The 24,941-nt window shown below is 47.5% G+C and overlaps 2 protein-coding genes and 1 pseudogene across 3 annotated transcripts; 2 read left to right on the top strand and 1 right to left on the bottom strand.

The window, feature by feature from the left end:
- The first annotated feature begins 1,938 nt into the window (after positions 1 to 1,938).
- Positions 1,939 to 7,224, top strand: LOC127302380 (beta-glucosidase 31). The gene is made up of 13 exons (XM_051332823.2): positions 1,939 to 2,196; positions 4,382 to 4,445; positions 4,542 to 4,600; positions 4,691 to 4,766; positions 4,909 to 4,980; positions 5,097 to 5,184; positions 5,286 to 5,544; positions 5,675 to 5,790; positions 5,878 to 6,098; positions 6,200 to 6,225; positions 6,328 to 6,442; positions 6,547 to 6,649; positions 6,755 to 7,224. Exons 1-13 carry the CDS (start codon positions 2,068 to 2,070, stop codon positions 6,969 to 6,971), a joined length of 1,545 nt encoding a protein of 514 aa, XP_051188783.1. The 5' UTR covers positions 1,939 to 2,067; the 3' UTR covers positions 6,972 to 7,224.
- Positions 6,670 to 11,571, bottom strand: LOC127302382 (F-box/kelch-repeat protein At3g61590). Of its 2 annotated transcripts, XM_051332825.2 has the most exons (3): positions 9,516 to 11,571; positions 8,556 to 8,655; positions 6,670 to 7,425 (listed from the first exon to the last, which is right to left on the bottom strand). In XM_051332825.2, the coding sequence occupies exons 1-2, from the start codon at positions 10,666 to 10,668 to the stop codon at positions 8,603 to 8,605; spliced, it is 1,206 nt and encodes a 401-aa protein (XP_051188785.1). In that variant the 5' UTR covers positions 10,669 to 11,571; the 3' UTR covers positions 6,670 to 7,425; positions 8,556 to 8,602. The 2 variants fall into 2 exon arrangements, with proteins under 2 accessions (XP_051188785.1, XP_051188784.1); XM_051332824.2 differs by having other exon boundaries at positions 6,670 to 8,655.
- An 11,437-nt stretch (positions 11,572 to 23,008) lies between these two features.
- Positions 23,009 to 24,511, top strand: LOC127304219 (uncharacterized; annotated as a pseudogene).
- Positions 24,512 to 24,941: the final 430 nt, after the last annotated feature.

Raw genomic sequence — 24,941 nt, 5'->3', positions numbered from 1 at the left:
AATACCCTAAAGGAGCAGCGTCCTGCGCGCGGCACGTAGAGGGCCTTTTGTCGTGGGCGGTGTTACCACTCGCGACAAAAGGGGGTGTCCCCTGCGCGCCCCGTGGTTACCACGTGGTGGACCTTATGTCGCGGGTGGTAAGCGACCCGCGATAAAAGGGGGGGGCCTTTTGTCGCGCCTCCGTTGTCGCGGCTGGCCGCCCGCGACATTAGGCCTGTTTTCCAGTAGTGTGCGTTCTCTCGCGTCGCGCGGAGCGTCCTCCATTTCTTATCCGGTCCCGACAAGTTAGGGACAGCGAAATCGACCGCTTCGATTTGCTTCTTTTTCCCCTTCTTTGCTGCCCTAGTGCGACGCCACCACCCCAACCCCACCTGCCGCCGCAGCGCCGCAGTAGTCGCCGTCGGCTCCGTTCTCGCCGCGCGGGAGAGCAGGATCGTACTCAGGCTTGGCTCCGCCGCGTACCTGCCGGCTGTTTTCGGGCCAAACGCTCCCGGTTGCGCCGCCCTTCCGCGCCGCCCACGACCTGTTCGGTCAATTGCGTCGGTAGGTTTCTTACTCGTGTTTTCGGCGCTATTGTGCGCGGCCATTGATCGCAGTTTGTACCCACGCAGATGGACATGTGGCAGATGTTGGACAAGTTCCGCGCTGAGGTCGTCGACTCCTCTTCCGACGAGTTTTGCCTTGTGTCCTCCTCGTCGTCGAAGGTGCTCGTCGGCTGCGCCTTCGCCTTCGCTTCCGCCTCCGCCTTCGCCCAGGCCGCCGCGTCCTCAACCTCTTCCTCCTCCTTCTCCTCAGCTTCTTCCTCCTCCTGCTCCTCGACCTCTTCCTCCTCCTCCTCATCGGCCTTCCATTCCTCATCGCTGTCCGGCGGCGGGGAATCGTCACTGCTAGGCGTTGCAGCTTTGTCGCGCCAATGGCCCCTCGTTGTCGGTATCCGATGGCAAAGAGAGATTGCTCATGCTAACAGAGGATGGTGAGAGAGGAGAGAAGAGATGAATGACGCCGTCCGGTTGTAGATCAGAAAGCGTATATGTAGGGGTCTATCGACGAAGAGAGCGGCGGCGGTTGCTCTTCCGCGAAGTTCATGCTCCATTACGGCGGTTCCCGCGTCGAGGCCACTGCGACGGTTCCCCGACGAGGCTTCCCAGGCCACTTCGCGGACCATTACGGTGGTTCAATGCGTCGATCGACACGGTTGCCACTGCGACGGTTCCCCTTCCCGACGCCTGCACCTTCGCTATGTACGCGGTGGTTGAGCGTCAGCAGGCGACCATGGGCTCGCCGCTAGAAAAATGGGTCTAATTTTACATCCATCCAGCGTTAAATAGCGCCGGATTTCGGCATGAGAAACCAAACGGCTGGAGCTGGAGATGCTCTAACTCGCACGAGGTCGTTAGGGCAATGGTGGAGACGGGTACTCGACGTGGGCAGAAACGGAAACGGTGTTGTCGGTTGTCGACGTGGTAGCCTACCGAACGGCGTCCCGTAATCCTATACTCCGCCACTCCCATGAAGGAACCAGCAGCAAGCAAGCAAGAAAGCGGCCTGCCCCTTTAGTGTTTGCGTGTTTGTTCGCTCACCATCACCATGGGCACGTACTGCCAGATTCGTTTTCCCGACGGCGACGCAGTTCAGATTCCGGCCGACCACAACGGTAGCAGACGAGCGGCGTATACCACACGAGCACGCACACACTCGCAGCCATGCCAAAGCCTAGTAGCGCCACGTGCCCTCGCGCCTCGACCGGAGCCACGGCATAGGTCAAAGCTAGCTAGCCCAGCGCGCGTCACTTGCCAGCCAAGACCCAAGAGGGCATAGCCAAAGCTTCCCGTGCCACGCCGTGCGTCAGCGAGGACGTGGCCTCGCCGTCTTTGGACGCTAGCGGCGGTGTCACTCCTCGTCAGCAGCGGGGACGCCGTATAAAACACGCGCGCCCGGCGAGGGCCTGCAGATCGATCAGTGCATAGACAACTAGAGACCACTAGCTAGCTTCACCACCGGACCACCCAGAGCGCGCGCGGCGGCCGGCGAGCAATCGAGCACGTACGGTCGGCAGGCCGGCGATCCATGAGGATGCCGGCGCTCTCCTGCGCCCTTCTCCTCCTCCTCGCCGTGACGTCTCCGGCGGCGGCGACCATCACCAAGGGCGACTTCCCGCCGGGGTTCATCTTCGGCACCGGCTCCTCCGCATACCAGGTCCGTTGCTCAGCTCGGGCCACCTATATCGGGGATTTCTCCGGTTTGTTCTCGTCGATCAAAACCATTGAATTAACCACAGCTGACAGTCATGACCAAAAGATACATAAGCAACTGCACTAACCAAGTAATCTAACTCTCGACCGGGGAAGATCAAGCTACCCAAATCTTCTTGGGAGCGACGATGATCCAGCGATCGATGCTCGTCTCCATGGAGACCTTCATGCAGGATACGCACGTCAATGGCTGCCAAGCATGCGGCCAAACAGTCGGTCAAATATCCTTGCTAGCGCCGCCGCATGCGCTGCTCCCGTCCATATGTTGCCCGCTCACTCTCAAAGTTCTGGACCATACTTTCATTTAATACATGGATTTTTCCTCCCTTAAATTAGAAATTAATATAGGTTGCATATACAGCAACATTTTTGTTTTGTTTTGCTTTCCTGGCCATCCTTTTTTTTCCTTCACCTGCTCCCTCTCCCTCTCGTCTGTCTCACTCTCGACGAGACTTTTGGCCGCACGGGAGACCTGAGCCATCCCGTCGGAAAAGTGGACGAATCGACCCATCGATTCGAAAGATATTTACAGAACGCTCGACAAAGTAGTGGACATGCAAATTTCTCTTCTCCTTCCATGTGTTCTTGCCTTTCTGCCATTTTCTACTTTCTATAGTTGTAATCCGAAGGCAAATAATCAAAAGCACTTAGCTTTTGCTTATCCAACAGCAGCTAGTCCAAGACGACTTTGCTTTTCTAGCTCTCGAGACCTTCACGCACGTCAACAGAACGCTCGAGAAAGCAGTCGGTCTCTCAAAGTTCTAGATCATACGTTCATGTAATACATGGATTTTTCTCCTCTTGAATTGGAAATTAATAGAGGTTGCATACTCCCTCTGTCCACAAATAAGTGTACTTCTAGCTTTTGTATTAAGTTAAACATTTTAAGTTTTGATCAACCGTGGAAAATAAAGTAGCAACATATATCATGAGATTTTGGTATAATTTGAAACTACATTTCAAAACGAATCTCGGGATACTAAATTAGTGTCATAAATGCTACTATTTTTTCCTATATATTTGGTCAAAGTTTAAAGAGTTTGACTAAACACAAAACCTAAATGTACACTTATTTGCGGACGAAGAGAGTATATGCCAACATTTTTTGTTTTGCTTTCCTGGTAGTGGTAATATTCTCGTCGACTTCAAGTTACTGTCCTGGCCTTCCTTTTCTCGTTCACCTGCTACCTCTCCTCTCGTCTGTATCAGTGTCGACGAGACTTTCGCCCACACGTGACTAGTGAGACGTGAGTACTGAGTACGTGACGAATCCCGTTGGAGAAGTGGACGAGTCGATCCGACTGATTGTTACGAACGCTCGAGAAAGCAGTGGACAGGGAAATTTCTCTTCTGCTTCCATGTGTCCCCGCCTTTCTGCCATTTTTCTAATTTCTATAGTTGATGATCTGAAGGCAAATAATCAAAACCACATGCTTTTGCTGATGCAACAGCAGCTAGTCCGAGAAGTCTTTGTTTTTTTAGCTGTGGCACGAGAATCCTCAGTAATAGAGATATTCTAGACAGTAATATCTTCTAGAAGCTTAAATTCAGGACCCATCTCTGACTGGGGCATTATTTTCTGAAGTTATTTGTCCCTGCCGCTGCAAACTCCCAAGTTAACAACAGCTTGCAGCCGTCCTTCTCCCACGAGACCAGAAGCACTGCTTTGCTACTGACAGCTCGCGTTGATTGGTCGCCTCTGCTTTGTTTTTGACGACGACATGTTCGTCGTTCCATATACCACCGAGATGTCGTTTTCTCGCTACGTTACCTTTCGCCATCTGTTCAACGTCACTGGGCTGCTCTCTCCTTTGGCCGCTTCCTCCGTGTGGCTGGCTGGAGCCATGCCTGGAGTGAAAACAAAGCATACTTGATCAGTGGAAGTTGAAAAACAGACAGTGACATTTGGCAGAATCGAACCGTAAATGGCCTGAAACTACTGAGTGCAGGAAAACAAATTTATGAGTCTGGACATGCGAGAGTTCAGACAAAAACAGGTCAAAACTGTGTTTTCAGAAGAAACAAAAGTGCTTATTTTGCTAAGAAAATTGGTTAAAGTAATTTCTCAGGAAATTCATATGCACGTGTACCTTAGTCTTACTAGCCTGAATTTCCTCCCAATTTCTCAGATTGAAGGTGCAGTTGACGAAGATGGAAGGAAACCCAGCATCTGGGACACGTTCACACATGCAGGTTAGTATAAGATTTTTCTCGAGCCAGCCAGTCTGAATTTATCATGCATTTTTTGCTTTCCTGATCATGACATGGAGTTCTTGTGACTTCCCTCAGGCTACTCTACAGGCGGAGCGAACGCTGACGTGACTGCAGATCAATATCATAAGTACAAGGTTAGTTTACAGTAAATGGCAGACTTTTCAGATGAAAATTACTGGATGTCAAACTTATGGTGGTAACACTCACTCTCTGCCTGACAACAGGAAGATGTAAAACTTTTGAGTGACTTGGGCGTTGACGCGTACAGATTTTCCATTGCCTGGCCTCGGCTTATTCCCGGTAAGGCCATACAAACGACAGTAGAACAACAGCACATGTTGAATAATGCGTCTTCAATTCTTCATTCCTCAACAAAAAAAAAAACGTGTCTTGGAAAAATTGGCTAGCATTACACTGACTTGGTCGTTTGTGAATCATGCAGACGGGCGAGGAGCTGTCAATCCAAAGGGGCTGGAGTACTACAACAATCTTATCAATGAACTCCTGAGCCATGGTATGTAAATTAGTCCCTTGGCAGACTGAATTCTTCATCTAGGAATAAACTTCAAGGATTTTCAAATGTCCAGCTGTGCAAAGATAACCCATGCATCTTTCTGCCTTTTCATCCAGGAATTCAGCCTCACGTAACGATATATCATTTCGACTTCCCTCAGGCTCTGCAAGATGAATACAGTGGATTGCTTAGCCACAAATTCATGTACTTTCTTTTTGCCACAAATATCATTTCTGTTACTGCACGTGCAATTCCATAAAAATAAAAGAAATAACAGTCTTGCGCTTCCTGTGATATGGTTGCAGAGATGACTACACTGCATATGCAGATGTGTGCTTCAAGAACTTTGGCGACAGGGTGAAGTACTGGAGCACTGTCAATGAGCCAAACATCGAGCCGATTGGCGGATACGATCAGGGCATCCTCCCACCGCGCCGATGCTCATTCCCATTCGGCATCCTCAGTTGCGACAACGGTAACTCTACCACAGAGCCATACATTGTAGCGCACCATCTTCTGCTTGCACATGCCTCCGCAGCGACCCTATATAAAGAGAAGTACCAGGTTAGGAACGATGGCACATTTTACAGAACCAGCCTGTTCATATTTTTTTTTAAACATGGCGGGACAGCCTGTTCATCTGGATTAGTCATTCTCACATGCGTAACATTCCCTTTTGTTCCTTATTCATCAGGCCACGCAAGGAGGCAAAATTGGACTCACATTGCTGGGTTGGTGGTATGAGCCAGGGACGCAAGCACCCGAGGATGTAGCAGCAGCTGCAAGGATGAATGATTTCCACATTGGATGGTATGTTCTAAAGTACATCTCAAGTACAATTGGAAGATCTAGAATCTATACATAACGACAGCTAATGATCAAGTTATCATGACACAGGTATATGCATCCATTGGTGCATGGAGATTACCCCCCAGTGATGAGGAAGAATGTTGGGTCCAGGCTACCATCTTTCACCGCTGAAGAGCTGGAGAGAGTGCGCGGATCTTTCGATTATGTCGGATTTAACCACTACATTGCCGTATACGTGAAGGCTGATCTTAGCAAGCTGGACCAGAACCTGAGAGATTACATGGGTGATGCAGCAGTGAAATATGACAGTAAGAATTCTAGTAACCTCAAGTTCTGTTATATGCTGTATCCCGTAATGTGATGAGAGAAATGGGATTAACCTAAAAGTTCTGTAAATGTATTCTTGCAGTGCCATTTCTGAACTCAAAGAACCAGGTATTTGCCGATACTTTTCATTTCACTAAATCTAGTTGGGAAGTGAAATTTGTTTGCAGCGTAACTAAATCATTTGTATGTCTGCGTCGCTAAACTTAACAGTTGTTGTTCGGATTGAAAACCGATTTCGCGACATCGACTCCATGGGCTCTGAAAAAAATGCTGGAGCATCTCCAGGTCAAATACAAGAACCCCGTGGTCATGATCCACGAGAACGGTAAATTATAACAGAAGTTTCAGCAACCCGATATATCATCATCCTGAGAAATCATCAACATGTCATCTCATCTCCGCGTTTCCTCGTATGTTCATATCCATCAGGAGCTGCCAGCGTACGTGACCCCTCAGGCGGGAACAACTACGACGACGAGTTCAGGTCGCAGTACCTGCAGGATTACATCGAGGCGGCCCTTGAATCCAGCAGGTACCAACTCCCTCCATTCATCACACAAAAGGAGCAATGCCATAACTGAAATAAATTGATACAACAGTTTACTCATCATTCTCCTCTCTGTTGCTGGGTGTCCAGGAATGGGTCGAACGTGCAGGGCTACTTTGTATGGTCATTCCTCGACGTCTTCGAGTACCTCTTCGGCTACCAAATGGGCTTCGGCCTCTACGGCGTCGACTTCAACTCCGAGGAGAGGACGAGGTACCAGAGGCACTCTGCCAAGTGGTTCGCCAGCTTCCTCCGTGGCGGGGAGCTCAGGCCAGTGGCTCTACCTGGCAAGGCCTACTCCCAGTGATGTTTGCACATTCCAAGCTGTCAGTATTGGAGATATTAGAAGAATTTATGAATAAGCCTCATACGTAGAGCATGGATAATTGGGTGGTGACATGATATTAATTACTGTTTTGTTTTCTGGATAGAAGTTGAATTTTTTGTTTGTGAAGTAGGGTTCGTTCATAGGTCTCTGCTCCTTTTCTCTCGATTGTTTCAACTATACCAATGTTGATGTGTGTTCTGAAAATAATATAATATGTGGTATACAAAGTTTAGATACCTGAATTCAGATAGTACTAGTAGCCAATAGTTCACCGAATGTTGGATCAGCACCTGCCATTACCTTCATATGATGACCGAATACGACCCACAATTTTTAGTTCAAATCCAGATACCTGAATTTAGGTAGCAACTACACACTTTTCTGAATTTCAGGTTTAACAGCATTTCAAAATGGTCGACGACGCTCAAGGCACCTACATATCCAAGCAAAGAGCCTGCTATTTATCTTGTGTGTCCAAATGACCAAACAAATTGCAGTGCCTCTAAGAAAAAGGTCAACACGAAAAGAAAGGGTGACGGTGCAATAGTTAGGACCTACATCAATCTACCGTTACATGGAACTTGAGCAGATTACTATGTTTCAACTCGAGGTTAGGAATAAGTAAGTAAATAAAAGACATATATAGTACCTATGGGAGCACCCTTACTCTAAACAAAAGGAACCACTCAAAAGAGTAACATTCATGTACCTACTGACGAAGGCATTTTCAAACTAAGTCAACCAGGCTAACTGTTGTTGCTTAGGACTACTCTGGAGTCAAATACATTAATAGTACTCCCTCCGATTCATATTACTTGTCGCTAATATGGATGTATCTACAACTAAGAGACGGTTAATATGAATCGGAGGGATTAGGATTTTTTAGCAGACACGTTCAGATGGTAAAAAAAACTCAACTATTTGGATTTAAATTACATCCGGCCTTATAAAAGAGAAATCAAAGCATTTTTGTTTCTTATCGGGTAGCTGGTACAAACGAGCTTATTTGCAGCAGAATTGTTGAACAAAAGCTGAATAACTACATTGTTTATTTCATGTTTCATAACACAAGGTATATATATGCAGGTCGTTTTAAAAGATTTGTGAAACATGAATAAACACATAAATTTTATTAGCAAACATATAAAAGTTAATTTCAGGTGCAGGTACTATATATATGTACAACTTTCAGCTTTTGACATCACATGCTGCCATTCTAGCGACGCCACTGAACTATCTTGTAGAGAAGAATAATACCAGCTGTATGAGAGTCATAACTTGGTAAGCCTCCAAATGTGCAAACAGAGTTACATATATAAATAACATTTAGGATGATAGGAATTCGATTACTGAGAAAAAAATAAAAATGGCCAGAAGAAAACACAAATGTTTTGCACTCAATAAAATACATAATATGCAGCTTGTTATAAACTGAAAGAAATTTTGATCCCAATATGGTCATGAACTACATAAATTCTTGGAAATAAACAGTTTGCAAAATATATTAAAATGTTTACAATGTAAAAAATAAATAACTTTGAAGCAGAAGCAAATTTACACCACCTGTTCAATTAACATGTCATAGTAGCTTATCAAATGGGATAATCAGGTCATGTACTTCTTGATATTCCAGGTTCAGCATCTGTGCCACTAGTTGCCAAGTCTACAAGCAAAAGAACGAAAATAAATTAACCAAAAATCTATGAAAAGTTCAACACAAAAAACGAGGGTGAATGTGCAATAGTTAGGACTTATGTCAATCTACCATTACTTATAACTTGAACAAATTACTAGCTTTAGACTCAAGTTTAGGAATAGGTAAACAAAGACATATATAGTGCCTATGGGAGCACACTTTAACAAAATGAATCGCTCAAAACTGTAATGTTCATCTACCTACTAATGAAGGTTTCTAAAACTAGAGCCAATCTAGTAATTCTGTTGTCTAGAAAAACTCTGGAGTGGATTTATTCGATGATCAGTCAAATGCCGTAATGATAATACTTTTTAACAGACACATTTTGGTGGGAAAATAACTCAACTTATCAGGTAATCTGGTATAAACGAACTTATATGCAGACAAATTCTTAAAGAAAAGGGGAACATAATTGTATTGTTTAATTCAGTTTTCATAACACAGGGCATATATGCAAGTCGTTTTCAAAGATTTGTGATTAACAGGAAATACGAAGTGGCAAAGCTATAAGACTGGTGTAAGTGACATCACAGAAATTTTATTACCAATCAAGTAGTGGTTAATTTCAGGTGTATGTACTATATGTATGTAGAACTTTCAGCTTTTGACATCACATGCTGCTATTCCTAGTGATGCCACTGAACTATCTTGCAGAGAAAAATAATACCTTCAGCACCATGGGTTCAGAAAACTGACACGAAACAAAAGATTTGATTTATGCAGTAATTGCTAGCTAACCCTTAAGCACAAAAATGGTACCCCAGCAAACACATATTAAAAAGATAAATATACTTTGATACTCTTAGAATGTAAGGGCCAACAATTACCTGAAGCATAATAGCTTGTGTAGGGAAAATAGGAGGTAATGAAATTGGTTCCAAAAATCTCCTTGAACCGCATTGAGTCGAGTTGGATCATGAATAAACCAATAGAAATCCGTAGAAGTATCACATTGTGATCCTCATCGTACCCCAGTATCAATGGCCAGATGTCCTCGACGGGCACTCCTGGCGAAAGGTGACTAGCCAGTTCAATGGTTTCCTGAGGGACCCATCTGCCAACCTCATCCGAATAGACCCATAACAGCATGCTCAGTTCTGTAAAAACAACGAGTCCAAGACTACCTTCCGCTGTCCGTATGATCTCGGAAGAAAAGTCGCCGGTACAGCGGTACACTGGCTTCTCGATTACAACAAGCTTCTGCGCATCAGAATCAAGCTGAAGTGTGTCACCTTCCTCGCTAATCATCCAGCAAAGTGTGTTCCTAATCAAGACACTCCCTCTTCCCCAATTGTGCAACCTATCTGTAATTGTCGTCGTTGAGATAAGATTTCCCCATAAGGCAGACTTTGATTTGTAGAGGCAAGCGAATACGCGTGTGTGACGTTGGCCACCGCGCACCAAGGCCAATTTATAGGAGCTCAAGTCGCAATCACCGTGCACATGGTTAGGGTCGTCATCGCCGGCAGCGCAGAGCACCGCCGCGCACCTGACGTCGCCTTGTACGGTGTTGTCGAACTCGGGCGGAAGAGCAACTCTGCGTTGCTCACCGGAGATTGGGTTCCACACGAGGGCCTCCGGAAGCTTCTTGTTGAGGAAAAGGGCGAGGCCGTGGCGGCAATCCACCAAGTGCAAGCACTCGCCGGGGCGCTGCGTCAGGGAGAAGCGCGCGGCGGGTATGCGGTCGGGCGGGTCCAGCGTGGGAGTGAAGCGGTAAAGGGGGCCGTATCCTTCGAGGGAGATGAAGCCGAGGAGCGGCGGCTTCCGGTGGTGCGCGCGGAAGCGGCGGAGGAAGCCGGGGTCGGAGACGAGGCGGCGCCAGCGCTTGCAGACGACGGAGGCGCGGAGGAGGGAGGTCGGCTGCGGGGGGAGGCGGAGGAGGATCTCGAGGAGGAGGTCGTCGTCGTCCAGCGGGGCGGCATGCGCCGGGCCCGGCAAGACGGGGGACGCTTCAAGGCGGCGGCGGCGGTGGCGATCCATGGAAACCGCGCTAGTGTTGGTCGTCGCTTTGTCGCAACTCTCGCAAGGGCGAAGGCCTTTAGGGAAACCCTTCGCTACCGCTGGAAATTTTGCTGTTTTTGACACAAGTTTGCTGTTTTTTTTTTTTTTTTTGTAACCATAGACTACGCATATACATGTAGTCACCCCACAAGACAAATATTTGCGTCAAGCAACTTTACACAAGGAAACTCACAAGAAGTAAAACTACCAATTCGCCCTTAGAGAAATATATGTCTCGCTGAAACATCATCCATCTTCCTCCACCGCCACCATGGTAGCGCTGGAAAAAGAGGGGAACAACCACCACACCTTGATCTGTGAGAGTACCATCGCATTCAATGATGCTTTTTGAGCCGATGAACAGGGTCGTCGCAGAGGACGAGCCGGAGACTTTGTGGCACGTTGGCCGGGGATCTTCCCCGTGGTCACCAGATCCCAACACCGTCATCTTCTCCAGACTCAGTCGAAGAAGACAAACACTGACGCCTGCCGTCATCCTCACACCCAACTGCAAGACGCCAGACATAACTGCTGCAGCCAACGCAACCGTCACCCGCGAGAGTGTCGAACGCCAACCACCAGATCCGAAGACCGTCGAGAAGACCAGGCCACCTGCCCTCCGACGTCACCGGTTAGAGCGACACCGAGATGGAGAAAGAGAAGAGGAAAATTATTTTGACGCGACACAATCTCCTCCATAGAACAGGCCCCAAGAAAACACTTGGCCAACCCTAACTACTGGCCGGAGACGCTACTCCGGGGTCCCCACCCCCTCCCGTCAGCCGAGCGGCCGATGGAGAAGGCAGGGACCGGCGGCTGGCCGCTATAGTTTGGCGACAGGGATCGCCCTGTGGTCTTTTTTTGGGAGCGGTTCCTGGTTTGGGATAGGCAGGCATCCATAGAGCATCTCCACCAGCCTCCTAAAAATAGGCGTCAACACGTGCGTCGACAATGTGATATGGGGACGTTGATACCTTCTCCCCAATTTGGGGAGAGGTTACACTTACACACGTTGGCGACCGAGAGACATTGGCGACTGACAGACATTGGCGACCGATGATCCCAATAGCAACTAAAACAACCTTAAAGTGAAAATTTGGTTGTTTTCATTCGAATTTGTACAAAGTTTGACTAATATAAAGTAAAAAAGTAAATCCTAATATAATGATGGTGGTCGAACGCGTTGAAGTCGAGGCTCTCAGCACCTTCACCATCGTCGCCTTCGGAGGAATAGCCGAAGTCGAAGTCGCTGCTCTCTTTGGCGTCCTCTATATTTACCGTTGTTGCTGGTGTGGGTGCCGATGAAGGGTCATGGGGGTCAACGACGTTCTTGTTGTCGAAGTCTGACCACCACAACGCATGTCGCTGCATCGCCACCGACACGTCCTCGTCGATCAACCGGTGAACCAGCAGATGATGCCCCGGTGCATCCTCTGGTTCCTCGGCGTCACGGTACTCCGCCTGCATCTCCACCTCCCACCATTTCTTCTCCGGTGGCAACGCCGGGAGAATTGGTGGGAGGAGCGGTGCCCTATGGTCCCTTAGGTGTAGATGCCCATGTGGTAGTGAGTGCACCTCCTTCTTCACCGCCGCCTCCCTCTTTATCGGCGCTGAGGAAGAACCACGAGGTGCATCGCGGATGACGATACTGTCGCGCCTCGGTGGCGGATGGGCGCTGTGCGCGTCCACCCTGTGGAGCCCAATGAGCCGGATCGCAACGAACTAGAATGGCAGGAAGTTGGGTACGCCGGTGTAGCGACGGACTGCGGCACCAGAAAACAAGAGACTTGTCCCAGAGGATCATCGGAGTTTAGTGGGAGATACCCGTACGCCACGAGCGTGCCGTCGACGCCACGCCCATACCACCGCTCGCGCTCGAAGACAGCCGACCACTCCAGGATGTTGCTGTTGGCGTGGTAGTTAACACACGTCCGTTGGCAACCCCAAGAGGAAGGTGTGATGCGTACATCAGCGAGTTTTCCCTCAGTATGAAACCAAGGTTATCGAACCAGTAGGAGTCAAGGAACACGTGAAGGTTGTTGGTGCCGGAGTGTAGTGCGGCGCAACACCAGGGATTCCAGAGCCAACGTGGAACCTGCACAACACAATCAAAGTACTTTGCCCCAACGTAACAGTGAGGTTGTCAATCTCACCGGCTTGCTGTAAACAAAGGATTAAACGTATGGTGTGGAAAATGATGTTTGTTTGCGAAGAACAGTAAAGAACAGAGTTTGCAGTAGATTGTATTTCAGATGTAAAAGAATGGACCGGGGTCCACAGTTCACTAGTGGTGTCTCTCCCATAAGATAAATAGAATGTTGGGTGAACAAATTACAGTTGGGCAATTGACAAATAGAGAGGGCATAACAATGCACATACATATCACGATGACTACTATGAGATTTAATCAGGGCATTACGACAAAGTACATAGACCTCTATCCAGCATGCATCTATGCCTAAAAAGTCCACCTTTAGGTTAGCATCTGCACCCCTTCCAGTATTAAGTTGCAAACAACAAACAATTGCATTAAGTATGGTGCGTAATGTAATCAACACAAATATCCTTAGACAAAGCATTGATGTTTTATCCCTAGTGGCAACAGCACATCCACAACCTTAGAACTTTCTGTCACTGTCCCAGATTCAATGGAGGCATGAACCCACTATCGAGCATAAATACTCCCTCTTGGAGTTACAAGTATCAACTTGGCCAGAGCCTCTACTAGCAACGGAGAGCATGCAAGAACATAAATAACACATATATGATAGATTGATAATCAACTTGACATAGTATTCCATATTCATCGGATCCCAACAAACACAACATGTAGCATTACAAATAGATGATCTTGATCATGATAGGCAGCTCACAAGATCTAACATGATAGCACAATGAGGAGAAGACAACCATCTAGCTACTGCTATGGACCCATAGTCCAGGGGTGAACTACTCACACATCAATCCGGAGGCGATCATGGTGATGAAGAGTCCTCCGGGAGATGATTCCCCTCTCCGGCAGGGTGCCGGAGGCGATCTCCTGAATCCCCCGAGATGGGATTGGCGGTGGCGGCGTCTCTGGAAGGTTTTCCGTATCGTGGCTCTCGGTAATAGGGTTTTCGCGACGAAGGCTATAAGTAGGCGGAAGGGCAGAGTCGGAGGGCTGACGAGGGGCCCACACCATAGGGCAGCGCGGGCCCCTCCCTGGCCGAGCCGCCTTATGGTCTGGCCACCTCGTGCCCCCACTTCGTATCCCCTTCGGTCTTCTGGAAGCTTCGTGGAAAAATAAGACCCTGGGCGTTGATTTCGTCCAATTCCGAGAATATTTCCTTTGTAGGATTTCTGAAACCAAAAACAGCAGAAAACAGCAACTGGCTCTTCGGCATGTCGTCAATAGGTTAGTGCCGGAAAATTCATAATAATGACATAAAGTGTGTATAAAACATGTGAGTATCATCATAAAAGTAGCATGGAACATAAGAAATTATAGATACGTTTGAGACGTATCAGATGTTCGGAGCCCACATCGGTTGGTTACGTTGCGCTGCTGGTAGTTGTGCTCATCACTCGATGATGAGGGCGCGAATCTCCTCTCCCTCCGGCGCCGATGGGACAGTGTAGCTGGCGTTGGATAGGTGTCAGCCGTGTGGCAGCTTGTACTCTGGTAGCACTAGCAGACACGCATGGAAGATGACTTCTGCGACATGGCGCTAGAGGATGAGGTTGTCGGCGGCTAGGGTTTTCCTAGGAGTGGCCGCGCTGGGGAATGGGCAGAGAAGGCAGTGCAGGTGCGGTTTATAGAGGACGGCCGCATTGCACTTTTGATGACGCGGTGAATGATACGTCTCCGACGTATCGATAATTTCTTATGTTCCATGCCACATTATTGATGATATCTACATGTTTTATGCACACTTTATGTCATATTCGTGCATTTTCTGGAACTAACCTATTAACAAGATGCCGAAGTGCCAGTTGCTGTTTTCTGCTGTTTTTGGTTTCAGAAATCCTAGTAACGAAATATTCTCGGAATTAGACGAAATCAACGCCCAGGTTCTTATTTTGCCCGGAAGCATCCAGAACACACGAGAACCGCCAGAGAGGGGGCACAGGCCCACCAAACCCTAGGCCGGCGCGGCCAGGGGGGGGCCCGCGCCCCCCTATAGTGTGGCCACCCTGTCAGCCCTCCTGCGCCGCCTCTTCGCCTATTTAAAGCCTCCGTCGCGAAAACCCTGATACGATCGACGAAACCCACAGAAACCTTCCAGAGCCGCCGCCACCGCGTCGCCAAGATCTGGGGGACAGGAGTCTCTGTTCCGGCACGCTGCCGGAACGGGGAAGTGCCCCCGGAAGGCTTCTCCATCGACACCGCTGCCATCTCCACCGCCATCTTCATCACCGCTGCTGCTCCCATGAGGAGGGAGTAGTTCTCCATCGAGGCTCGGGGCTGTACCGGTAGCTATGTGGTTCATCTCTCTCCTATGTACTTCAATACAATAATCTCATGAGCTGCCTTACATGATTGAGATTCATATGATGATGCTTGTAATCTAGATGTCGTTATGCTAGTCAAGTGAATTTTACTTATGTGATCTCCGGAGACTCCTTGTCCCACGTGTGTAAAGGTGACAGTGTGTGCACCGTGTGGGTCTCTTAGGCTATATTTCACAGAATACTTATTCACTGTTATGAATGGCATAGTGAAGTGCTTATTTATATCTCTTTATGATTGCAATGTATTTGTATCACAATTTATCTATGTGCTACTCTAGCAATGTTATTAAAGTAGTTTTATTCCTCCTGCACGGTGTAATGGTGACAGTGTGTGCATCCGTGTTAGTACTTGGTTTATGCTATGATCATGATCTCTTGTAGATTGCGAAGTTAACTATTGCTATGATAGTATTGATGTGATCTATTCCTCCTTTCTTAGCATGAAGGTGACAGTGTGCATGCTACGTTAGTACTTGGTTTAGTCGTATTGATCTATCTTACACTCTAAGGTTACTTAAATATGAACATTGAATTGTGGAGCTTGTTAACTCCGGCATTGAGGGTTCGTGTAATCCTACGCAATGTGTTCATCATCCAACAAGAGTGTAGAGTATGCATTCATCTATTCTGTTATGTGATCAATGTTGAGAGTGTCCACTAGTGAAAGTCTAATCCCTAGGCCTTGTTCCTAAATACTGCTATCGCTGCTTGTTTACTGTTTTATCAAGCGTTACTATCGCAATACTACCACCATCAACTACACGCCAGCAAGCTATTTTCTGGCACCGTTGCTACTGCTCATACTTATTCATACCACCTGTATTTCACTATCTCTTCGCCGAACTAGTGCACCTATTAGGTGTGTTGGGGACACAAGAGACTTCTTGTTTTGGGGTTGCAGGGTTGCATGAGAGGGATATCTTTGACCTCTTCCTCCCTGAGTTCGATAAACCTTGGGTGATCCACTTAAGGGAAAACTTGCTGCTGTTCTACAAACCTCTGCTCTTGGAGGCCCAACACTGTCTACAGGAAAAGGAGGGGGAAGTAGACATCAAGCTATTTTCTGGCGCCGTTGCCGGGGAGGAAAGGTAAAAGGTACTCACACTCCGGACCTCGGCTACCAAGCTATTTTCCGCCGTTGTAAGTACTCAAAGCTATTTCCTTTAGATCCTGCAATTGCATCTTTTTGTTTCTTGTTTACACTAGTTTGGCATAATGGACAAGAATGAGCTTCTTATGCTATTTCCTGATTTAAAACATGGATTGTTTGATGCGAAAATTAAAAAACCTATGGAATCTTATTTGCATGCTGGTAGTAATATTAGTATGAACGCTTTGAACACCATTGTTGATAATGATATAGAAAGTTCTAAGCTTGGGGAAGCTGGTTTTCATGATCTTTTTAGTCCCCCAAGCATTGAGGAGAAATTTTTTTTTGATGATACTTTGCCTCCCATATATGATGATTATAATGATAGTGGTCTTTTGGTGCCACCTACTATGGAGAGTAAATTTTGTTGTGATTATACTATGCCACCAACACTTGATGAGAATAATAATGATAGCTACTTTGTTGAATTTGCTCCCACTACAACTAATAAAATTGATTATGCTTATGTGGAGAGTAATAATTTTATGCATGAGACTCATGATAAGAATGCTTTATGTGATAGTTATATTTTTGAGTTTGCTCATGATGCTACTGAAATTTATTATGAGAGAGGAAAATATGGTTGTAGAAATTTTCATGTTACTAAAACACCTCTCTATGTGCTGAAATTTTTGAAGCTACACTTGTTTTATCTTTCTATGCTTGTTGCATTATGCTTCTTGAACTTGTTTATTTACAAGATTCCTTTTCATAGGAAGCATGTTAGACTTAAATGTGTTTTCAATTTGCCTCTTGATGCTCTCTTTTGCTTCAAGTACTATTTCTTGCGAGTGCATCATTAAAACTGCTGAGCCCATCTTAATGGCTATAAAGAAAAGAACTTCTTGGGAGATAACCCATGTGTTTATTTTGCTATAGTATTTTGTTTTATATTTGTGTCTTGGAAGTTGTTTACTACTGTAGCAACCTCTCCTTATCTTAGTTTTGTGTTTTATTGTGCCAAGTGAAGCCTCTAATCGAAGGTTGATACTAGATTTGGATTTCTGCGCAGAAACAGATTTCTATCTGTCACGAATCTGGGCTGTTTTCACTGTATAAAAATCAGAAAAATATGCCAATTTACGTGCGTGTTCCTCAGATATGTACGCAACTTTCATTAGTTTTGAGTTTTCTGATCTGAGCAACGGAAGTATTTATTAAAAATTCGTCTTTACGGACTGTTCTGTTTTGACAGATTCTGCCTTTTATTTCGCATTGCTTCTTTCGCTGTGTTGGGTGGATTTATTTGTTCCATTACCTTCCAGTAGCTTTGGGCAATGTCCAGAAGTGTTAAGAATGATTGTGTCACCTCTGAACATATGAGTTTTTGATTATGCACTAACCCTCTAATGAGTTTGCTTTGAGTTTGGTGTGGAGGAAGTTTTCAAGGGTCAAGAGAGGAGGATGATATACTATGATCAAGAAGAGTGAAAGCTCTAAGCTTGGGGATGCCCCGGTGGTTCACCCCTGCATATTTTAAGAAGACTCAAGCATCTAAGCTTGGGGATGCCCAAGGCATCCCCTTCTTCATCGACAACATTATCAGGTTCCTCCCCTGAAACTATATTTTTATTCCATCACATCTTATGTGCTTTTTTTGGAGCGTCGGTTTGTTTTTGTTTTTGTTTTGTTTGAATAAATGCTTGTGTGGGAGAGAGACATGCTCCGCTGGTTCGTATGAACACATGTGTTCTTAGCTTTTAATATTCATGGCGAAGTTTCTTCTTCGTTAAATTGTTATATGGTTGGAATTGGAAAATGATACATGTAGTAAATTGCTATAATGTCTTGGATAATGTGATACTTGGCAATTGTTGTGCTCATGTTTAAGCTCTTGCATCATATGCTTTGCACCCATTAATGAAGAAATACATAGAGCATGCTAAAATTTGGTTTGCATAATTAGTCTCTCTAAGGTCTAGATAATTTCTAGTATTGAGTTTGAACAACAAGGAAGACGGTGTAGAGTCTTATAATGTTTTCAATATGTCTTTTATGTGAGTTTTGTTGCACCGGTTCATCCTTGTGTTTGTTTCAAATAAGCCTTGCTAGCCTAAACCTTGTATCGAGAGGGAATACTTCTCATGCATCCAAAATACTTGAGCCAACCACTATGCCATTTGTGTCCACCATACCTACCTACTACATGGTATTTCTCCGCCATTCCAAAGTAAATTGCTTGAGTGCTACCTTTAAAATTCCATCATTCACTTTGCAATATATAGCTCATGGGACAAATAGCTTAAAAACTATTGTGGTATTGAATATGTAATTATGCACTTTATCTCTTATTAAGTTGCTTGTTGTGCGATAACCATGTTCACTGGAGACGCCATCAACTACTCTTTGTTGAATTTCATGTGAGTTGCTATGCATGTTCGTCTTGTCTGAAGTAAGAGAGATCTACCACCTTATGGTTAAGCATGCATATTGTTAGAGAAGAACATTGGGCCGCTAACTAAAGCCATGATCCATGGTGGAAGTTTCAGTTTTGGACATATATCCTCAATCTCATATGAGAAAATTATTAATTGTTGTTACATGCTTATGCATAAAAGAGAAGTCCATTATCTGTTGTCTATGTTGTCCCGGTATGGATGTCTAAGTTGAGAATAATCAATAGCGAGAAATCCAATGCGAGCTTTCTCCTTAGACCTTTGTACAGGCGGCATAGAGGTACCCCTTTGTGACACTTGGTTAAAACATGTGCATTGCGATGATCCGGTAGTCCAAGCTAATTAGGACAAGGTGCGGGCACTATTAGTATACTATGCATGAGGTTTGCAACTTGTAAGATATAATTTACATGATACATATGCTTTATTACTACCGTTGACAAAATTGTTTCATGTTTTTAAAATCAAAGCTCTAGCACAAATATAGCAATCGATGCTTTTCCTCTATGGAGGACCATTCTTTTACTTTTATTGTTGAGTCAGTTCACCTATTTCTCTCCACCTCAAGAAGCAAACACCTGTGTGAACTGTGCATTGATTCCTACATACTTGCTTATTGCACTTATTATATTACTCTATGTTGACAATATCCATGAGATATACATGTTACAAGTTGAAAGCAACCGCTGAAACTTAATCTTCCTTTGTGTTGCTTCAATGCTTTTACTATGAATTATTGCTTTATGAGTTAACTCTTATGCAAGACTTATTGATGCTTGTCTTGAAGTACTATTCATGAAAAGTCTTTGCTTTATGATTCAGTTGTTTACTCATGTCATATACATTGTCTTGGATTGCTGCATTCATTACATATGCTTACAATAGTATGATCCAGTTTATGATGGCATGTCACTCCAGAAATTATCTTTGTTTATCGTTTACCTGCTCGGGACGAGCAGAAACTAAGCTTGGGGATGCTGATACGTCTCCGACGTATCGATAATTTCTTATGTTCCATGCCACATTATTGATGATATCTACATGTTTTATGCACACTTTATGTCATATTCGTGCATTTTCTGGAACTAACCTATTAACAAGATGCCGAAGTGCCGATTGTTGTTTCTGCTGTTTTTGGTTTCAGAAATCCTAGTAACGAAATATTCTCGGAATTGGACGAAATCAACGCCCAGGTTCCTATTTTGCCCGGAAGCATCCAGAACACACGAGAACCGCCAGAGAGGGGGCACAGGCCCACCAAACCCTAGGCCGGCGCGGCCAGGGGGGCCCGCGCCCCCCTATAGTGTGGCCACCCTGTCAGCCCTCCTGCGCCGCCTCTTCGCCTATTTAAAGCCTCCGTCGCGAAAACCCTGATACGATCGACGAAACCCACAGAAACCTTCCAGAGCCGCCGCCACCGCGTCGCCAAGATCCGGGGACAGAGTCTCTGTTCGGCACGCTGCCGGAACGGGGAAGTGCCCCCGGAAGGCTTCTCCATCGACACCGCTGCCATCTCCACCGCCATCTTCATCACCGCTGCTGCTCCCATGAGGAGGGAGTAGTTCTCCATCGAGGCTCGGGGCTGTACCGGTAGCTATGTGGTTCATCTCTCTCCTATGTACTTCAATACAATAATCTCATGAGCTGCCTTACATGATTGAGATTCATATGATGATGCTTGTAATCTAGATGTCGTTATGCTAGTCAAGTGAATTTTACTTATGTGATCTCCGGAGACTCCTTGTCCCACGTGTGTAAAGGTGACAGTGTGTGCACCGTGTGGGTCTCTTAGGCTATATTTCACAGAATACTTATTCACTGTTATAAATGGCATAGTGAAGTGCTTATTTATATCTCTTTATGATTGCAATGTATTTGTATCACAATTTATCTATGTGCTACTCTAGCAATGTTATTAAAGTAGTTTTATTCCTCCTGCACGGTGTAATGGTGACAGTGTGTGCATCCGTGTTAGTACTTGGTTTATGCTATGATCATGATCTCTTGTAGATTGCGAAGTTAACTATTGCTATGATAGTATTGATGTGATCTATTCCTCCTTTCTTAGCATGAAGGTGACAGTGTGCATGCTACGTTAGTACTTGGTTTAGTCGTATTGATCTATCTTACACTCTAAGGTTACTTAAATATGAACATTGAATTGTGGAGCTTGTTAACTCCGGCATTGAGGGTTCGTGTAATCCTACGCAATGTGTTCATCATCCAACAAGAGTGTAGAGTATGCATTCATCTATTCTGTTATGTGATCAATGTTGAGAGTGTCCACTAGTGAAAGTCTAATCCCTAGGCCTTGTTCCTAAATACTGCTATCGCTGCTTGTTTACTGTTTTACTGCGTTACTACTGCTGCAATACTACCACCATCAACTACACGCCAGCAAGCTATTTTCTGACACCGTTGCTACTGCTCATACTTATTCATACCACCTGTATTTCACTATCTCTTCGCCGAACTAGTGCACCTATTAGGTGTGTTGGGGACACAAGAGACTTCTTGTTTTGTGGTTGCAGGGTTGCATGAGAGGGATATCTTTGACCTCTTCCTCCCTGAGTTCGATAAACCTTGGGTGATCCACTTAAGGGAAAACTTGCTGCTGTTCTACAAACCTCTGCTCTTGGAGGCCCAACATTGTCTACAGGAAAAGGAGGGGGAAGTAGACATCAGTGAACTCATCCGCCGATGCTTAGAGTTGGCGGCAACGTCCTGTCGCGTCGTCGCCCCGGGAACCGGCGCGCCCATTGAAGACGACGACCAAACTTATGCGGTTGGTCATTTAAAACGTGACTGCCTCTTTCTCTCAGTGCCAGGGCAGTGCCACAGCGCGAATCCGCCGTGGCGTTCCCTGCGTGTAGGGAGCGGCAAGGGCGTGCGGGTAATTCTATGGGCTCCAAAACTGGTCGGCTACTTTTGGGGTGCACCCGTGTGGTCCAAAAAAACGTCGGGCCCCGAAATAGCTATTGCGATCGCTATGAGGCGCGCTGGTGGAGATGGTATTAGTGGAGATGGTATTAGGGCATATGTACAGTGGTTATATTCTAGTTATGCCTCCTAAGATATATTTGGAATATCTTATTACTAAAGATAAGATTAAAATATAACTCATTGTATATCATGTGTTTATTGTTATATTTGGATTACGTGATGGGACTAGGATATGACATTCTCATCAACCTTTCTTCATGAAAGGTAAGACTATAAATTTCTCCAGTGTAGTCGCCTCCACTAGCATGTCGCTGCTCCAAGTCACGAATCATCAAGCCAATTCCCCATTACCGTCTGGAGTCAAACCACTATGTAGTCCTCAGAACTTAGTTTCCACAACATTCTCCACCAACACCATAGAACGAGAACGTGCCCCATGATATTAACATCCAACAGAGTTTCGAAGCGCTCCCTCTGAAATTAAACGGTCGGAGAAAAAAACATGGTTACGTACGACCGAATGCCACCCGATCCAGCAATCTCCAGGTAGAGTACGCTGGCGGAGCTTTCCGAAACACGCCACTGCAACAACATCAATGAGGTCATGCTCATGCAATCATTAGGTCTACATCTTGACATAGGAGAAACCCTAAGACCGCCACAATCATTCGCGAGACTGTTAGGCCCCCACGCCGCCTGTCGCCTCCATGCCAGATTGGTCGGGGAGGAAAGAGGCAGTCCAGGCGCAAGGTTGCAGGTGCCAGCGATCCGAGGAGCCACCAGACCACGTCGCCGGAGCCGTGGCTGAACCCATCTGGCCACATCGGCCTCAGCCTTGATCTCGGCCCAATGATCCAACACACATCCCCATGCTCGTCGAAGACTTGCTTGGGGGGCACCGCCTCCTCGTCGCCATCGCACCAACGGAGGGCCTCAGGCCCCGGCCGGAAAAGCCACGCGGCCTTGTGCTCCATCGAAGTTTCCCCATCTCCCGAGGAACCCCAACGTGCCACACCTCGCCGTCTCAGCCGCCGGCTTTGACATGCCGGTACCAATGTTGGCAAGGGTAGCCCCGGCGGCCAGGGCTCGGGGGTGGAAGGGAGGGGGGGTGAGGTGGGAGGGTGTCTCCAAAGCCATCCGGGAGGGAGCGACTCGGTTCGAGTATATAGCCCCAACCATCCGTACGTGAGTCGAACTCGGACACGATCGATCGTGTCTTTATATAGTTCCAGCCGGGCCGCGAGATACAGGAAATCAAAGGGACTACTGTCACATCCAAAAAAGGGGATTACTGAGTCGTTCCGGCCGGCACGCTTAGCGGAGAGATCAAACTAAGATGGACTACGCCACGGAAGGGCACTCGCTGCCGTCGCCGTCGTGCGGCGATGGCCGGAAGAGGAACGTGTGCTACTACTACGACTCCGGCATCGCAAACGTCGACTACGGCGCCGAGCACGTCATGGTGCCCCGCCGCGTGGCCATGACGCACGCCCTCGTCGCCTCCTACGGCCTCCTCCCCCACATGACCCGCCTCCGCACCACGCCCGCCACCGAGCACGACCTGCGCGCCTTCCACGACGACGGCTACGTCCGCCTCCTCCGCGACATCAGCCCGGACGGCTACTACCGCCGCCACGACAACAACATCCGAGCGAGGGCCAGGGCGTGCCGCGTCGGCGTGCCGGACGAGGACGAGGAGGCCGACGGCGGCCACTACGACAACCCCGTCATCGACGGCCTCTGGGACTACTGCCTCCGCTACGCCGGCGGCTCGCTCGCCGCGGCCCGCGCGCTGGCCGCCGGCCGCTCCGACATCGCCATCAACTGGTCCGGCGGCATGCACCACGCCTGCAGCGGCAAGGCCAGCGGCTTCTGCTACGTCAACGACATCGTGCTCGCCATACAGCACCTCCTCGACACCTTCGCCCGCGTGCTCTACGTGGACATCGACGTCCACCACGGCGACGGTGTCGAGGAGCACTTCAAGGGCGACGAGCGGGTCATGACCGTCTCCTTCCACCGCTACGACGGCGACCAGTACTTCTTCCCGGGCACCGGCAAGGCCGGGGACGTCGGCGAGGGCAAGGGCAAGTACCGCACCCTCAACGTGCCCATGAAGGCGGGCATGGACGACGCCTCGTACCTGCACAGCCTCTTCGTGCCCATCATGGACACCGTCATGAGCAGGTTCCAACCTGACGCCGTCGTGCTGCAGTGCGGCGCCGACTCGCTTTACGGCGACAGGCTCGGCGGCTTCAACCTGTCCGTGAGTGGCCACGCCGCCTGCGTCAGCTACCTACGGAGCTGCAACGTGCCGCTGCTCCTCCTCGGCGGCGGCGGGTACACCGTCAACCACGTCGCCTCCTGCTGGTGCTACGAGACGGCCGTCGCCGTCGGCAAGGAAGAGGAGATCCCCGACGACATACCGCACCACGGCTACGAGCACTACTACAGGGACCAGGGATACAAACTCCATTACCCGGTGCCCAAGAAGAGCAGTATCAAGAAGGAAGACATCGACAAGATAAAGCAGGACGCCCTCGCAAATCTACGCATGCTCAACGAGCCACCGCCCACGTCGACTATACTGCACCACCGGCCAAGCAGAAGCCATGCCATCGAAGACGACAAGGCCCTCTACGACGATGAGTACAACCCTAAGTCCAAGAGACACAGGGAAGCTGACGACCCTATGGAGAGGCTGCACCGCCTCTGCGGCAAGGCGGACGCCATCAATTTCTTCACCGACCTAGGGATGAGAGGCATGAAGCAAAAAAATAGTAACTCTACTAAAAGACCAGACTCCTGTAATCATACTAGATCCACCTCAAAAGATTAGTCTGGTTTTGTTATTCCGGGAGAAGAGTTTATTAGCAGGATCAATTGTCAAATCCTCGCCTCTCTTTTGAGCAAGCTGCAACTCTTCTCCTTCATTAACTTTTTCTCATAGTTTAAAATTCTGGCTATTTCATTTAGCCGCCAAATTTTTTGAGGCTATAAGAGCATGTCTAACATGCCCCGTATAACCCGCCCACCCCGTAAAATTCCGGCGGGACACGGGGCAGGCGCGATTTGGGGCGTCTAGCAGGCCCCGTATTCGGGCCGGCCCGTTTCGGCGGAATACGGGGCCCAGGAAATCGGCCCCGTCGCCCCGTACTTATACTGGGCGCAGGTGCGAGTGAGGGGTTAACCCCTCACTCGCAACCCTAGCTCCGCCGTGCGCCGCCACCTCCGTAGTTAGCTCCGGCGAGCAATCCCTAAGTATCTAC

This window comes from Lolium perenne, chromosome 5, assembly GCF_019359855.2.
Source record: "Lolium perenne isolate Kyuss_39 chromosome 5, Kyuss_2.0, whole genome shotgun sequence".
NCBI lineage: Eukaryota > Viridiplantae > Streptophyta > Magnoliopsida > Poales > Poaceae > Lolium > Lolium perenne.
Note: the sequence above shows the minus strand (reverse complement) of the source record. Positions and strands in the feature narration are given on the sequence as shown.